Source organism: Stomoxys calcitrans, chromosome 4 (genome assembly GCF_963082655.1).
Source record: "Stomoxys calcitrans chromosome 4, idStoCalc2.1, whole genome shotgun sequence".
NCBI classification, from domain to species: domain Eukaryota; kingdom Metazoa; phylum Arthropoda; class Insecta; order Diptera; family Muscidae; genus Stomoxys; species Stomoxys calcitrans.
In genome coordinates, this window is record NC_081555.1 from 156,881,943 (window position 1) to 156,898,208 (window position 16,266).

The 16,266-nt window shown below is 35.9% G+C and overlaps 1 protein-coding gene across 5 annotated transcripts in view; it reads left to right on the forward strand.

Moving 5' to 3' along the window:
- Positions 1-16,266, forward strand: part of LOC106081969 (high affinity copper uptake protein 1) — a 40,759-nt gene that overhangs the window by 12,825 nt on the left and 11,668 nt on the right. For 4 of the 5 annotated variants that reach the window (XM_059366798.1, XM_059366801.1, XM_059366802.1 and 1 more), the window contains exons 2-4: positions 10,997-11,087; positions 15,062-15,276; positions 15,348-15,592. In XM_059366798.1, the coding sequence (XP_059222781.1) occupies positions 11,054-11,087; positions 15,062-15,276; positions 15,348-15,592 (494 nt within the window). In that variant the 5' untranslated portion in view covers positions 10,997-11,053. Of the gene's footprint in view, positions 1-1,991; positions 2,261-10,996; positions 11,088-15,061; positions 15,277-15,347; positions 15,593-16,266 lie in introns of those variants that run through there. The other variant, XM_059366799.1, reaches the window with a different exon arrangement.

Here is a 16,266-nt window from a genome sequence, read left to right on the forward strand (position 1 = left end):
GATAACCCTGTTTAAAATTTCAGCGAAATCGGATAATAAATAAAGCTTTTATGGGCTTCCGAACCTTTTTCGGTAGATCGATATATATGGCAGCTATATATTTATAAATATAGTCCGATATGCACCCTATTTAGATCAGATGTCGGGATGCCTAAAACTACTTACTGTTGCAAATTTCAGCGCAATCGGATGAAAAATAAAGCCTTTATGGGCATTAGACCCTTTATCGGAAAATCGGTCTATATTCAGTTCAGGAACTTAAGCAGCGTGCATCAAAAAGACGTATCTGTGCTAAATTTCATCTGAATGTCTCAATTTTTGAACACTGTAGAGAGATTACAGACGGACGGATAGACGGACAGACACAGACATCGTTAAATCGTCTTAGAATTTTACGACGATCCAAAATATATATACTTTGTAGGGTCGGAAATTGATATTTCGATGTGACTAAATGAATATACCCCCTATCCTACGGTGGTGGGTATAAAAACAAACCATTGAAACCAATAAAGCAAAAATGATGGGCAACGTTTGACTATGAATAGAGATGGACGATGGGTAGATATCCAAAAGGTATTTACCTGGTAAATTGGGTAAATAACCGGGTATTTACACCCATTTATACCCAAAAACTGGGTATTAATAATTTTGCAGATATCTTGGGTATACAAAATTTTTCGAAACAATTTTTGATGACCTTCTGATCTCAAAAAGTCTGGAGGCAATAAATTGGTCATTTTTCATCCGATTTCGATTAAGTTTGGCACAGTGACTTCTGGTGGACCCCTATTCATTTCTGTGAAGTGCGGTTCGGACTATATTTGGATATAGCTGCCCTATAGACCGACCACCCGATGTAGGGTATTGAGGCCATAAAAGATCCATTTATTATCCGAATTTGATGAAATTTGGCACAGTGTGTTTTGGTAGACCCCTACCCATTCCTGTCAAATGTTGTACAGATCGGACCATATTTGGATATAGCTGCTATATATACCAATCCCACGATATTGTGTAATTAGTCAATAAGGGGATCATTTTTCATCCTATTTCGATGAAATTTGGCACAGCGAGTTTTAGTACACCCCTTAACACTTTTGTTGAATATCGTCCAGATCGGACCATATTTGGATATAGCTGCCATATAGAACAATCTCACGAAATAGAGTATTGAGCCCATAAAACGATTCATCCGATTTTAATGAAATTTCAGGGCGCCTAGGTAGCCGAGTTGGTAGCGTGATTACCAGTGCAGGGGTCGTGGGTTCGATTCCCGCCAGAAGCCGCTACTGTGGTATCACAATGGACTTAAGTGTCTAAGTGAGTCTGTAAAGGACTGCGACTCTTACCTAACCTAACCTAAGAAATTTGAAACAGTGCGTTTTGGCACCCCTCAACGGCAATAAAAATAGACGGCAACAAAAATAGTATATAGTACTACAAAATGTACCCGAATACATGCATAGCACAACATGCACTCACTGAAATCCAAATTAATATTTCTTTTTGCTGAAGGACTCATGTTACGCATTTACTCATCTCGTTACTTGGTGTCTTGTTTATCAGTTTTACTCAGTTCTCAATTGTCTCATACAATGCCGTATTTTTAAACGAAGAGTTCAGTTCTTGAAATACTCTATGATTTTTAGTGTATCTTCAAAGCAGAAATGAATGGTCTTGCGCAGGCCTTTGATGGGGAATTGCATTTCCAATTTGCAATTGCATTTGCATTTTGAAATTTTGTTTCGGAAATTCGTTGTTTTAATTTTTATTAATTTTCTTATAAAACTAAATTCCAACATATTTTTTATTTTGAGTGTATTTTGATATAGGGGTTTTCATGCAATTTAGTTGTACAGATTCTCATGTGTGTGTGTGCGTGTATGTTTTCAGCTCTTTGTCTGTGTAGGTATAAACATTATCGGTTTTGTTTTGTGTTCTTTTTTGTTAATTTTATCTACGAATCGGTTGTTTAAATTGTTTACTTAGTTCGTTGTTTCTGAGTTGTTAGGTTGTGCGGTTTGGAGCTGTGGTTTCGCCCCAAAAGCCTGTCTTTTTTCAACTTTTTGTCTTTTTTAACCCCATTTGCGCTAACTGCTTAAAGAATTGTTGATCATTTTTGGTACTTTCCGCGATCGTGCAGTTAATTAGTTGGAAGTGTACTTGATACTTGTTTTTGTTTTAAGAAATATTCTAAACAAGAAATCTTAACGGATACCTACGTACTATATCGAATTTCTTTGGGAATTTATTAAAGGTACGTAAGACACAAGTTGTTTTGCAACTCTGCCTGCAAAAACAATAACATTAACTTGGTAAAATGGTTATGAGGTAAATGAAGCAACTGTTATGTATGTGTTGTAAATATTATTGAAGGCGATGCTCTCTCTCGATCTCTTCTTCATTAAAGTTGTCACTTGTATAGTTATCTGTCATAGGTATTTTAATTGTGAATAAGCACGTTGTTATCTCGAAGTAACTAACCATTAATTTGAGCTGCACGACTTCATTTATTTTAATAAATACTAAATATATATGACCGTATACATAGGTATTTAAATAAGTATTTGAGTGTTATCAATATCGGTTACAAATGAAAAGAGTATTGTACTGTTAGAAATTGCATACTTGAAATTGTATCGTTTTAAGGGAAACAGTAGAAGCTTTCGTGATAACAGACCCCTTAGCAAAAGCAAATCCAAAATATCATAAAATACCCGTACATTACCTAGTAAAAGACATTGAGTTCTGCCGGGCCGAACTTTGGATACCCACCACCTCCCAGCAAAAACTTGGTGAGTACATGTCATTATTTTTGGCATGTAAAATAATGGATAATTCATTATCCTTAGATGTACTAGCTGCTAAAATATAACGAGTTATCAACTGGAATATCATTGTTACCGGTAGCACAAACGTCATTACATACAACATTCGATGAAGTTCAAGAATAAGCACTTATTTGTAATAATAGAAAAAAATCATTATTATAAACTTGGTATTGATAAAAATGTCATTAAGAAACTGCTGGCAAAATTGAGTACCAATGAGTGCTGTCCGTTATAACGTAAAGCTCAATAATATGGGTCCTCCAATTTTTTTGCGAGTCCGAATGGCTTGCCGCAAAGGGACGCCACTTTTTAATTTTTTTCTTCTCCCCACAAATCCGTTGATTGTTCCTTTTTAAAGAAATAAAAATTGGAAAATCATTTTGCTGGTCCGAGATTCGAACTCAGGACCTTTGTATTGTAAATCTTCTGCCGTAGGCTTTGTGCCACAAAACTACTAAAATCTCTCCCATGTGTTAGAATATTGTGTCTTTAAATAAAATATGTCAAACATAAACACAAAAGCATGGCAATCTTTGATGAAATAGTGCCTTATTCACACAATAGTAATGTGGATGAATGCGTAGAGCGTCTGCTTTGAAAACGGAAGGTTCTTGGTTCAACTCTCGGCTGCGATGAAGGTAAAGTTTTAATTTCATTTATAACTTGAATTATTCATATAAAATTTGTCTTCTTCAAAGAAACCGAGCATTGAGAACGTGTGGTGGTGAAAGGCGCGAACATGTTTGAGTCTAAGTAGTTATTTCTTAGCAACGTTCAACTAAGATAATATTTTTATTTTTTGACAACTTGTATGCTTAGGAATAAGTACTTATTTTTGAACTATTGGTATGCTTGTACAGAAGGACTTTCCTCCTAGGACATCGCCATGTAAAAGTAATTAGAAACGATGCCTAAATATAAGTAGTTATTAGTTTTTGAATGAACTTATCTTTCTGGTTATTTGCTAATGAGAGTTTTTGCTGGGCCAGAATGTTTATAAAAATATTTAACAAATTTCTTTAAAATTCGTCAGAAGTCTGTTTAGCTAATTATTGGTCCACATGACACCAAACTCAGCGCAGATGTCGAGGGGTCAAACACAGCTCAATTTTCTAAAATTTCTGCTGTGCATATCCAAATATAGTCAATATGGTCCCGATCTGGACTGTATTCGGCACGTATATCAAGGGTTCTGACACAATGCATTGTTTCGAATTTTAACGAAATCCTGCTGTAAATGAGACTTATGCGCCTAAAGTATTAAATCGGCAGATGGGTCTATATGGAAGTGAGATCAAAATATTGTTCCAAGCTCGAAACGAAAATACAAAGCTTCTGACACAATTCACTCTTCCGAATCTCCAATTCCTTAAATCGTGTGATCGGTCCATATGACAGCTACATTCAAATATAGTTGAATCTGCACCATATGGGGAAGTGATGTATAGGTATCTAATACAATGTCATTGTTGAAAATAACTAAAAAGAATCCCGGCACGGGATATGTGCGGGCACCACACAAGGTTCGATCTGTGTGGTTTTCATTACTGTCATCCACAGGTTGCGGTTAGTGGAATGCTCCCTACGGAGTAGCTGCAACGGCAGTCGCGGACAATCATCGGTATCGAGCAGAGAGTTTCACTGAAAGGTCGGGCGGCACCGCTTCTTGCATAAATAGTGAGTGGCTATGATGCTCGTTATGACAAGGCGAGTTAATGGCACCTTTTAATAACCAATGACCAACATTTTCCCGTGGCGATCGGTCCTTTGGACCAGAACGAGTTTGCTAACCTACAGGAGTTTGTCGAGGATCGCCAACTCCATATGAAAATGAGGTAACAACTACAACAACTATTGGGTTGCCCAAAAAGTAATTGCGGATTTTTCATATAGTCGGCGTTGACAAATTTTTTCACAGCTTGTGACTCTGTAATTGCATTCTTTCTTCTGTCAGTTATCAGCTGTTACTTTTAGCTTGCTTTAGAAAAAAGCGTAAAAAAAGTATATTTGATTAAAATTCATTCTAAGTTTTATTAAAAATGCATCTACTTTCTTTTAAAAAATCCGCAATTACTTTTTGGGCAACCCAATAAATAGAATAAATAAGACCTTCAGTTGGGAGATCGGTTTATATGGCAACATTATCCAAGTATGCTTCGATTTGAACCAAACACAACGTGAATTTCAAGGTATCAAACAAAGCTCACGGTTATAAATTTGCATGGTGAATAAATGAGCAATTTATGGGTTCACGACAGCTACAGCCTAGCTGACACAAAGTGTTAATAATTCAAATGGCCACATTTTTTATATAAAGAATTTTGTATCGTTACCTATGAATAGTTGGCGAAAACACTGTTACTTCAATGGAAAAATTGTAGTCGTAACAGTAGATTTGAATTATATATAAGTCCCGAAAAACCAAAAAATATTTCTTTACGTGTAACAAAAAAGCTTGTCATCTTTATAACAACATTTGCCGAATATCTCTTGTTTGCTGCTGCACTCTTTAATGGAATCTTAACCAAATAAGACAAATCAAGGTCGTGATTGTTTAATTTTTATTTAGCAGTGTGATACCTACTCCCTTTTATATTTCCATGTATCTTCAGCTCAGCCACTGGCTATGGAAATATTGAATAATAAAATCGATCATTAACACATTCAAGGCCTTAAGGCGACATTACTTTAATTCAAATATCCGCAAATTAACGGTTCTCTAAATGGGCTAATGTCATTACTGTACTTAAGTTATATGTTTTTTCTTTGGTCCAAAAAAGACAGTGCATTCTTTATCATTTATGCAAATTTCAATCTCTCACTCAACTTAAATCTCTTTGTCATTTAAAACACAAACACGCAATATCTTACAATAAACATTTTAACAGATAAACGATAACAAAGATGACAAATTTGTGGTGATAAAATATATTTTACTTATGTGTTTTAAAAGTCTTCTCATACTTCAGACCTATGAATAGAATAACGAATTAACTTTTTAATATGTCTTAATGCACCCGCAAAGTGTAATACCCGAAAAGTAAGAAAGAATCCTTATTGAGTTTACAAATTTACGTAATACAAACTAAAGTTGTCCCATGTCCATGGACATTCCATTAAAGAATAGCGGGATACATTTTCACATCAATAAGTGCTGTCCGATACAAGTTTTCAATGATAAGGGACCATTGTAGAGTCCGATCTTGTCACAGATCTATACCACTTAGTATAGAAGTTAACACGTCTGATTACCTAAGGTAAGATACCTCACAAGTGTCACCAGCACTAGGAAGGGACAACCACCGCTGAAATTTTTTTCTAATGTTCTTGCCAGGCGATCGGTGTTTGTTGTTGTTGTTGTAGCAGTGTGTTGGTTGTTGTTGTTGTAGCCACGCTTTCATGTGGAGGTGGCTATCCTCGTCAATTTCCTTTAGGTGAGCTAACTCGTTCCGGCCCAAAAGACCGATCGCCGCAGGTACAATGTGGTTATTGGTTATTTAAAGGCGCCTATAACTCGCCATGTCATATCGAGCATGTCGATCAGAGATGGCCTGTCAGAAACAGTGACGTATATGACATACATTTCCGACGTATATTACATACGTCGAAAACGTCGTAAACCTAGCCAAAAAACTAGGTTTCTGACAGAAAAAAAAATTCGAACGAAAATATGTCGAATTTTTGATCTGATTAACTAAAAATTTTAGCATAAGTAATTTTTTCCTCCTGGAGACGAACAATATTGAAATTGGAAAAAATCGGTTCAGAATTAGAAAAAGCTACCGTAGGTTTACACGATTTTTACCAATATTGTTATAAAATGAATGACATCTGAGGTAGTGTCAAGTGAAATGGTAGATGGCGTGTTAAGTATGCTAATGTGAGGTAATGTCAAGTGAAATGGAAGATGGCGTGTTAAGTATTTTATTGAATAAGTAATGTTATTTTTAAGTATTGTTATTGAATAACATAATTTACACTCCATGTACCATTTCACTTGACACTTCCTCAGATGTCATGCATTTTTAACATATGTCGTTTACAACAGCTTTCAAAAAGCAAATTAAAACGGGAGAAGCAAATAATTTTGCAAAAGGATACAAAATAATTGCAATTTCTAAATATAATTGATGAAAACTAATAGTTTATTGATTTTTTGCTTCACAAAAAAATCCTTAAACGTTACTTTATAAATTGACTTGAAATTTGCGTATATTTCCAATTTATTGTGTGAAAAATGTAAATGCAAAAATTAAAAAAAAAACTTAATATTTCTTTTATTGCGAAATTTTTTTACATATAAACTCTTCTATATACAACAAATAAGTGACAATAATATTTGTTAAAAATCAAACTTTTACACTGAGTTATTAAGGTTTATGACGTTTGCGACTTTTTCTACGTTTTATACAAGTATACGACGTTTTCGACTTTTACAACTTTTTGACAGTCGGAAACCTAAAAAATCGTCTTACGGACCATCTCTGATGTCGATATGCAATTATTTATTCCGCTCCATGTCGCTGAATGTCCGCGACTGCCGTTGCAGCCACTCCGTATGAATAGAGATGGGTTTCTACCGGGTAAATACCTACCGCTTGGGTATTTAATTGGTAAATATCCAATAAATACCTTTTTTTGGGTGTTTATTTGGTTATTTATAACTTTGCAGATATCTTGAGTAAAAAACATTTTCCAAACAATTTTTGATGATATCGTATTCTTTGTATATAAACCTGATCTTCTGATCTCATAAAATCGGATTTTATTGGATTGCCCAAAAACTAATTGCGGATTTTTCATATAGTCGGCGTTGACAAATTTTTTTACAGCTTGTGACTCTAATTGCATTCTTTCTTCTGTCAGTTATCAGCTGCTACTTTTAGCTTGCTTTAGAAAAAAAGTGTAAAAAAAGTATATTAGATTAAAGTTCATTCTAAGCTTTATTAAAAATGCATTTACTTTCTTTTGAAAAATCCGCAATTACTTTTTGGGCAACCCAATAGCTATATAAAGCCGCTATATAGACCGATCTCCAGACTTGGGACAATGTCTTGGGACAATAAACTGGATGAAATTTGAAACTGCGTTTTGATAGACCTCTCCACCTGTTTGTTAAATATCGTCCATATTTGGATATAGCTGCCATATAGACCGATTATCCGAAATCGGATGGAAAATTACCAATTTATTGCCTCAAGACTTTAAGTCTTTAAATCGGTCTATGTAGCGGTTATATATAATTAAAATCCGATTTTATGAGATCAAGTTTATATTTAAACAATATTAAATCAACAACAAGTAAGAGCGTGCTTAGTTCGCCCGGGCCGAATCTTATAAACCCTCCATCATGGATTGCATTTGTCGAGTTCTATGCGCTGTATCTCTATTTAGGCAAACAAAGAATATTGAATAAGAACTGTTATGCTAATGGAGCTATATCAAGTTATAGTCCGATTCGGACCATAAATGAATGCTGAACATTGTAGAAGTCATTGTGTAATATTTCAGTTCATTCGGATAAGAATTGCGCCTTGTAAGGGCTAAAGAAGTAAAATCGGGATATAGATTTATATGGGAGCTGTATCAAGCTACTGATCGATTCAGACCATAATAGAAACGTATGTTGAAGGTCATGAGAGAAGCCGTTGTACAAAATTTCTGCCGAATCGGATGACAATTGCTCCCTCTAGAGGCTCGAGAAGTCATGATCCCAGATCCGTTTATATGGCAGCTATATCAGGTTATGTACAAATTTTCGCCATACATAGCACATTTATTGGAAGTCATACCAAAACGCCTCATGCAAAAATTCAGTCAAATCGTATGAGAATTGCGCGCTCTATTGGCTCAAGAAGTCAAGATCAAAGATCGGTTTATATGACAGTTATACCAGATTATGAAGCGGTTTGAATCATCCTTAACGCAGTTGTTGGAAGTGATACCAAAACACTACGAGGAAAACTTGAGTCAAATCGGAAGAGAATTGCGCCCTCTAGAGACTCAAGAAGTCAAGACCCAAGATCGGTTTATATGGCAGCTATATCAAAACATGGATCGATTTGGCCCATTTACAATCCCAACCGACCTACACTAATATATTGTGCAAAATTTCAAGCGGCTAGCTTTACTCCTTTGAAAGTTTGCGTGCTTTCGGCAGACAGAAGGACGGACGGACGGACTCAAGAAGTCAAGAACCAAGATCGGTTTATATGGCAGCTATATCAAAACATGGACCGATTTGGCCCATTTACAATACCAACCGACCTACACTAATACAATATATTGTGCAAAATTCCAAACGGCTAGCTTTACTCCTTCGAAAGTTTGCGTGCTTTCGATAGACAGACGGACGGACGGACATGGCTAGATATACTTTATAGGGTCTCAGACGCATATTTCTAGGTGTTACAAACAGAATGACGAAATTAGTATACCCCCATCCTATGGTGGAGGGTATAAAAATGGTTTGGAATATATTTTAATACCCAAGATATCTGCAAATTTATAAGTACCCAGCTTTTGGGTATAAATTTACCGGGTAAATACCTTTTGGTTATTTACCCATCGTTTATCTCTACGTAAAAAGCGTGCCACTATCCGCAACCTGTGGACGTGACAGCAATGAACACCACATAGATCAGACCCCAGTGCTCCAGCCTGCGTGGTGCTCACAGCTATCCCGTGCCGGTAGCAGTGAATTGTACACTGAGGCAGCAAGGGCTACCTCATGAAGAATGAAGGACTTCATCGGGTCAATCCGGATGGTACAACCGGCTACCATGGGATTGGCGATCTACGTTGGCCACAATTTTACTCATATTGAAAATAATTAACATTATCATTTAACTTGTTACACACTTTTTTAAATTTTTTGAGCGTTAGGCGCTATGTGTTGCAAATTACACCATAGTCTAATACGGTATTTAGATGAATCTCCTGATTTTTCTCATTTCGAGCTAAGAAGTTTTAAAACCAAAAAGTAATTGCGTAAAAGTAATTGATTTTTCATATAGTCGGCATTGACAAATTTTTTCACAGCTTGTGACTCTGTAATTGCATTCTTTCTTCTGTCAGTTATCAGCTGCTACTTTTAGCTTGCTTTAGAAAAAAAGTGTAAAAAAAGTATATTCGATTAAAGTTCATTCTAAGTTTTATTAAAAATGCATTTACTTTCTTTTAAAAAATCCGCAATTACTTTTTGGGCAACTCAATACTTTCTAACGGTATTGACCTAAAAACTGGTAGCGTGTGTACAAAACTATCTGACCGACTATTACTGTCTTTTGAATTTTTATGATATGCTTTTTTTTATGTCAATCTAAGAAATAATGATTTCCATTAAAAGTTATTATGTTGTGCCCTTTCAAAAATATCTCACACATCAATAGTTTTTTTAACCATGACATTCGACAATACCATTGTTTCAATTTGTTTCTTCTCGTCTCCCACACCCTCTCACTTTTATGTACAAAAACCGCTATTTTACTCTACCACTCCTTTTGTAGTTAAGAGCAATGATGTTGGAAATCCAAAATTATCTGACTTTCTGTTATCTTTTATCCATCCATTCACTCCCTCTCTCTCTCACTTACTTGATTTGATTTTGTTGTTGCTGCTGCGCATTACTCGGAGGGGGCAATCATTTTTGATTTGGGGCTTTAATTGTTTTCATTGTGTTTGTTTTTTGTGGTTTGAAGCTTAAACATATTTTCAAATATATACAATACATACATACATACATATGTACAAGACAAATTCATTTAAATTTATTTTCGTTGCTATTAAACCAAAGAATTTCTTATCGCAAAGATACGCACAAGTTTGTCTGTCTGTATCTGTCAAGTGTTCTGTTGCAGTTTTATGTGTACAAATGAAAAACGCTATACTACATAATTGCGATAATTAATTAAGATATAGGAAACCATTATGTGGTTTTAGGTATCTTGGGTAACTTGAGTTGTTACAATTTGCTGATAGGTAATAATGGGGGAAAATGATGATATGCTAACACAAAATTATTGCTTTTAAATAGAGTTGTAGAATCGAATCAAACATATAGATACCTACAGAGAAATCTTATTTTTACTTAATATTGATATTTTCTTCACAAAAGTTAAAAACTTATTAATTAATCAATTTTTGTTTTATTTTGGTTTCAGCATATATCCTATAACGTTGGCATACCTGTACAAGTTTTACATCTTTAACAGTTCATAATGGACCATTCGGAGCATTCTATGGATCACCATGGTAAGAACGACTAATGGGTCGATTATGGATTGGAACTCGGCTAGGGTTTTGAGTTGCCAGGAGACAAAACCATGAAGTAAACTTTAGTATAAAGTTGGACATTTTCGTCACTTCCAGTATTTGTAAAGTTCATTATCAGTATTTTTATACCCACCACCGAAGGATGGGGTATATTCATTTTGTCATTCCGTTTGCAACACATCGAAATATCCATTTCCGACCCTATAATTCTTGATCAGCGTAAAAATCTAAGACGATCTAGACATGTCCGTCTGTCTGTTGAAATCACGCTACAGTCTTTAAAAATAGAGATATTGAGCTGAAATTTTGCACAGATTCTTTTTTTGTTCATAAGCAGGTTAAGTTCGAAGATGGGCTATATCGGACTATATCTTGATATAGCCCCCATATAGACCGATCCGCCGATTTAGGGTCTTAGGTCCATAAAAGCCACATTTATTTTCCGATTTTGCTGAAATTCGGGACAGTGAGTTGTGGTGGCCCCTTCGATATCCTTCGTCAATTTGGCCCAGATCGGTCTAGATTTGGATATAGCTGCCATATATACCGATCCTCCGTTTTAGGGCCTTGGGCCCATAAAATCCACATTTATTATCCGATTTTGCTGAAATTTGGGACAGCGAGTTGCGTTGGGCCTTTCGACATCCTTCGTCAATTTGGCCCAGATCGGTCCAGATTTGGATATAGCTGCCATATAGATCGATCCTCCGATTTAGGGTCTTGGGCCCATAAAAGCCACATTTATTATCCGATTTTGCTGAAATTTGGGACAGTCAGTTGCCTTAGGCCCTTCGACATCTTTCTTCTACTTGGCCCTGATCGGTTCAGATTTGGATATAGCTGCCATATAAACCGATCTCTCGATTTAAGGTTTTGGGCCCATAAAAAGCGCAACTGAAGTTGGGTTGCCATCCAAAATTGATCCATTAATGTCTAAGTGCTATCAGACGACATGTATTTGTCATATCCCATGTCAATATTAACATACAAAAAGTTGTACACATCGTCTGATACATAAGAAACATTTTATGTATAAAACGGATGTTGGAATAAATACATATGCAATTAATTTTGATTAAAGCGCAGTATGCATCTCTGGCAAAAATTTCGTTACCATAAGAAATGCATTGACCCATCCTAAACGAATAACTGGTACTGTTACCGAAATTTTCGCATGCAGAGTGACATCGCAGGCATTGATGAATATTTTCTTGCAACTAAGAATGAAAATGCAAAAATTTGGTTGAGTTTTTACAGTTTTCTAAAATCATGAATATATTCCGAATTTGATGAAATTTAAAAGAACTGCAGAAGACATGTTATATTTGCATATTTTGATATCAGGACACCCTGTTGTTGTTGATGTGTATCGTGCGGTCCCTGGTTACAATCGGGATATACATCTTGCGCGTCGGCATCAATCCTTGCTCTGTATGAAGTTGAGGTGTTTGCATCTGCCGGAACGTAATTTAGCCAGAACTACTCTGGTTTGCCGGGAGAGGTCAATTTCTTCAGGTGCCAACTGTGCAAGCTGCAGGTGTTGGTCAGCTTTGTCTCCTGGATCGCTGCGACGAATATATCCTTCCGACTCATGAAATCCACAATCTCATCGATCTTACCACGTTTCCCGGCTCTGGCCTCGCAATACTGGGGCTGGGATGCTGCTGTTGCGTATGTTTCCGCACGGAAGAGGTCGGGGAGATCACATAGTCCGACGACGAGGATGCAGAAGGCGACGACGAAGATGCTTGTTATGTTCGCACAGCACCTTGCAACATATCCAGTCTGACTATACTCCCGTAGTGAAGTGAGGCCAGAGCAAGACTCCATGGACCGGTTACATCTCACCGACCGATGATGGAGGCGGTTCTGGCAAACCGAACAAAACCCGGGTCCGGGGTTCTTTTCAATCCCGGCAAGGAGATCAACATGCGCTTATGTCAATGATGGAAATCGTTTTGTAACAAAAAATAACTCTTACACATCATTAGAATATAAAATTAAGAAAAAAATCGCGACGGATTCGGGTAAATGTGAGCTTTTTTTTCATCTGACATACACATAGCCCATGAAGTCTGCGTTCACCTGACACACTTTTATGATTGGTTAAAGAACACAAAACAAAATTATAAATCAAATAAACTCTTTTACATATATTTTTTCTTCATATTCCTAACATTGAAAAACAAAAACAAAATTCTAAGTTTGGTTAAGCACTTTCAGTCTAGAGCGATTTAAATATGATAACAATTAAATATAAGCACCACAAAGTCTGCGTTCAGTAATTAAAAATAAACAAAAGAGTTATTTAAACACAAAATAAAAACATATTAACACATTCCTAATATTTTGGTAGGATAGCCACGTTGTTTTAAGACTGCACTTAGTCTATTTGGCATCGAGTTTACCAACTTCTGTGTTTCCTCAGATGTTATTTTCGCCCATTCTGCCTGCATGACACTTCGTACCATTTCCTTGCTGGTTATAACGTGCTGACGAATTTTTTTCTCCAATAGATCCCAAAGATGCTCAATGGGGTCGAGATCTAGTGATTGGGGTGGTGTTTTAAGCTGCTTTGGAGTGTTATATAGAAGCCAAAGCCTAACAACCTCCGATGTATGCTTTGGATCCTTGTCTCGTTGGAACCAAAATGTCGTTGCTAACCCTAGTTTAGCAGCACTTGGTTTCTAATTTTTTTTTTTAATGTTAAGATAACCCCACTTATCCATTTTGGACTCAATAAATTCTAATTGACCCACTCCACTATCAGTCCCGGACTTGCGCCACACTATTTGCCGACCTTTAATGCGAAAAATACAGAATTTACTCTCGTCGGAGAAAACAATTTGTTTCCAGAATTCAGGAGGCTTATTGATGAAAGTATTAGCAAATGCATTCCGCTTTTGTCTGTTTTTGACTGAAATATACGGCTTTCTTCGAGCAACACTTCCATGAAATCCAGCTCTATGTAATATTTTTCTGGCAGTTTCGGCACAGATGCTTTTTTTAAACATTGTTCTAATATTTTCAACACTTTTGGTTGATGTTATACGAGGGTTGTTGCTTGCCATATTAATCACTTTGCGCTCTTCTCTAGCGTATAATTTTTTTCGACGTCCAGACTGAGGCTTTGAAGTTATAATGCCGGTTTCTTTGTAATTTTTAATTACGCGCTGGACAAAAGAATACGTTTTTCCAACTGTTCCACCAATATTTCTAAAGCTTTGTCCTTCTTTCCACAATTTTATTATTATTTTTCTTTCAGATATGCATATTTCCTTTCCTTAAGTTTTCGTGTTTCCAAATTTATTAATTAAAAAAAAAAAAACACGTGTAGCTATCACTTGTTATGATGTTGTTGTTGTTGCTGAAACTGATCAAAAATAATAACAAACATCATAAAAAGTAACGGTACTTTCGAAGTAAACAAAGTGAACCCAGACTTTTTGGTTGTCATAATTTCTTCTTATGAGACAAAAGTACCGTTAGAACAAAAAAGCAAAGCAAACTTGTATTTTTGTTTTTATTTTCTAATTTTAGAAATATAAAGAAACAACATATACAACAATACTTAACTTTATTATTTTTTTATGTTGTTTTTTAATCATTAAAAAAGAAATTGTCACATGAACGCAGACTTTATGGACTATGTGTAGGTACATACAGACACATGTCGACACAAAAAAGTTACAAATACATATGCTCCTATAAGACATACATAAGAAAAGTCATATTAAAAATATATATACAGTCGGATAGCACTAAGATAATTTTTAAGCTAAACAAAATTGAACTAAATTGTGTTTTGGAGGATTTCTTTATATTATGGGTGTTCATTTTATAATAGTAACCGGGTTGCCCATTGCCGTTTTTTGCACAAATAACGTTACAGCTTTATACTCACATTTTCTTTCTTTTTTATTTTATTAATATTGATTATTTTCTTCTTTTAGCCGGACATGATCATGGTCACAGCATGCACGATATGCATGGGGACGCTCATGCCGGTCACGGGATTTTATCACTGACCACTACAACAACAACAACAATGCCACCAACAGTGATACCCGCCACACATGAGCACTTGCATCATGCACCAGCTGGACAGAGCGATATGGGACACATGAACCATATGAATCACATGATGAATCATATGATGTCTATGTCGGTAATGTCAAAAAATGTTGACTGTATCCTTAAGATGTTCGATACTACTTTGCAATTTCTTCTATATTTTAGTTTCATTTTGGCTATGAAGAAACAATACTATTTGAATTTTGGAAAATTGATAGCATCGCTGGCTTAATAGGTTCCATGGCAGGCATATTCATATTGGCCGTTTTATATGAAGGTTTAAAATATTATCGGGAATTTTTGTTTTGGAAAACATACAATTTATTGGAATATCGCCCAGTTACGGGGCCACAAACTAATCCAGAGGTGGGACAAATACAACCAGCGCCCAGCAATCCAACACCGGTGCAGTAAGTTTGAATTGTATATTTTATTATTAAAGTTTTAATTTTATGCTAATACATATACCCCCCACTACATTGCATAAAATATTAAACAAATTTGTGGGATGGTCTTGAAATTCTCAAAAAAAAAAAAAAAATTTTAAGAACCATGGCAACCCACGAACGAAAGAAAATTAGATTTTTATACAATGTAAAATATTTGTAATATACGAATTTTATTTCCCCACCACTTGGTAGAGGACACACACAGATTTATTCGGAATTATAGAAACTGTACGATTATGACAAAATATTAAAAATTAACAAGTAAAAACGTTTTCCTGGGAACCTACCACAATAAGTGAATAAGCTATGGTTAAGCGTATTGTTTCGGGTGTTGACTGTGTCTATTCGTGAGACAGGGAATGGTGCAGAGCGCAAACTACGACAGGTGATGCTAAGGGCAATAGACTGGTTGGACTCCCACGGCTTGCAACTTGCCACGCATAAGACAGAGTTGCTACTCTTAATGAGAAAAAATATACCAGTGGAAGTGGATATGCACTTAGATGACAACTAGATACAAAGCTGAACTATGTAAAGCAAAAAAGGTGGGCCCCTCCCGCGCAGGCGCAGACTCTTAATGAAGACATGCAATAGCATCCTCCTTTATGGGAGTGAAATATGGGGCCAGACACTGC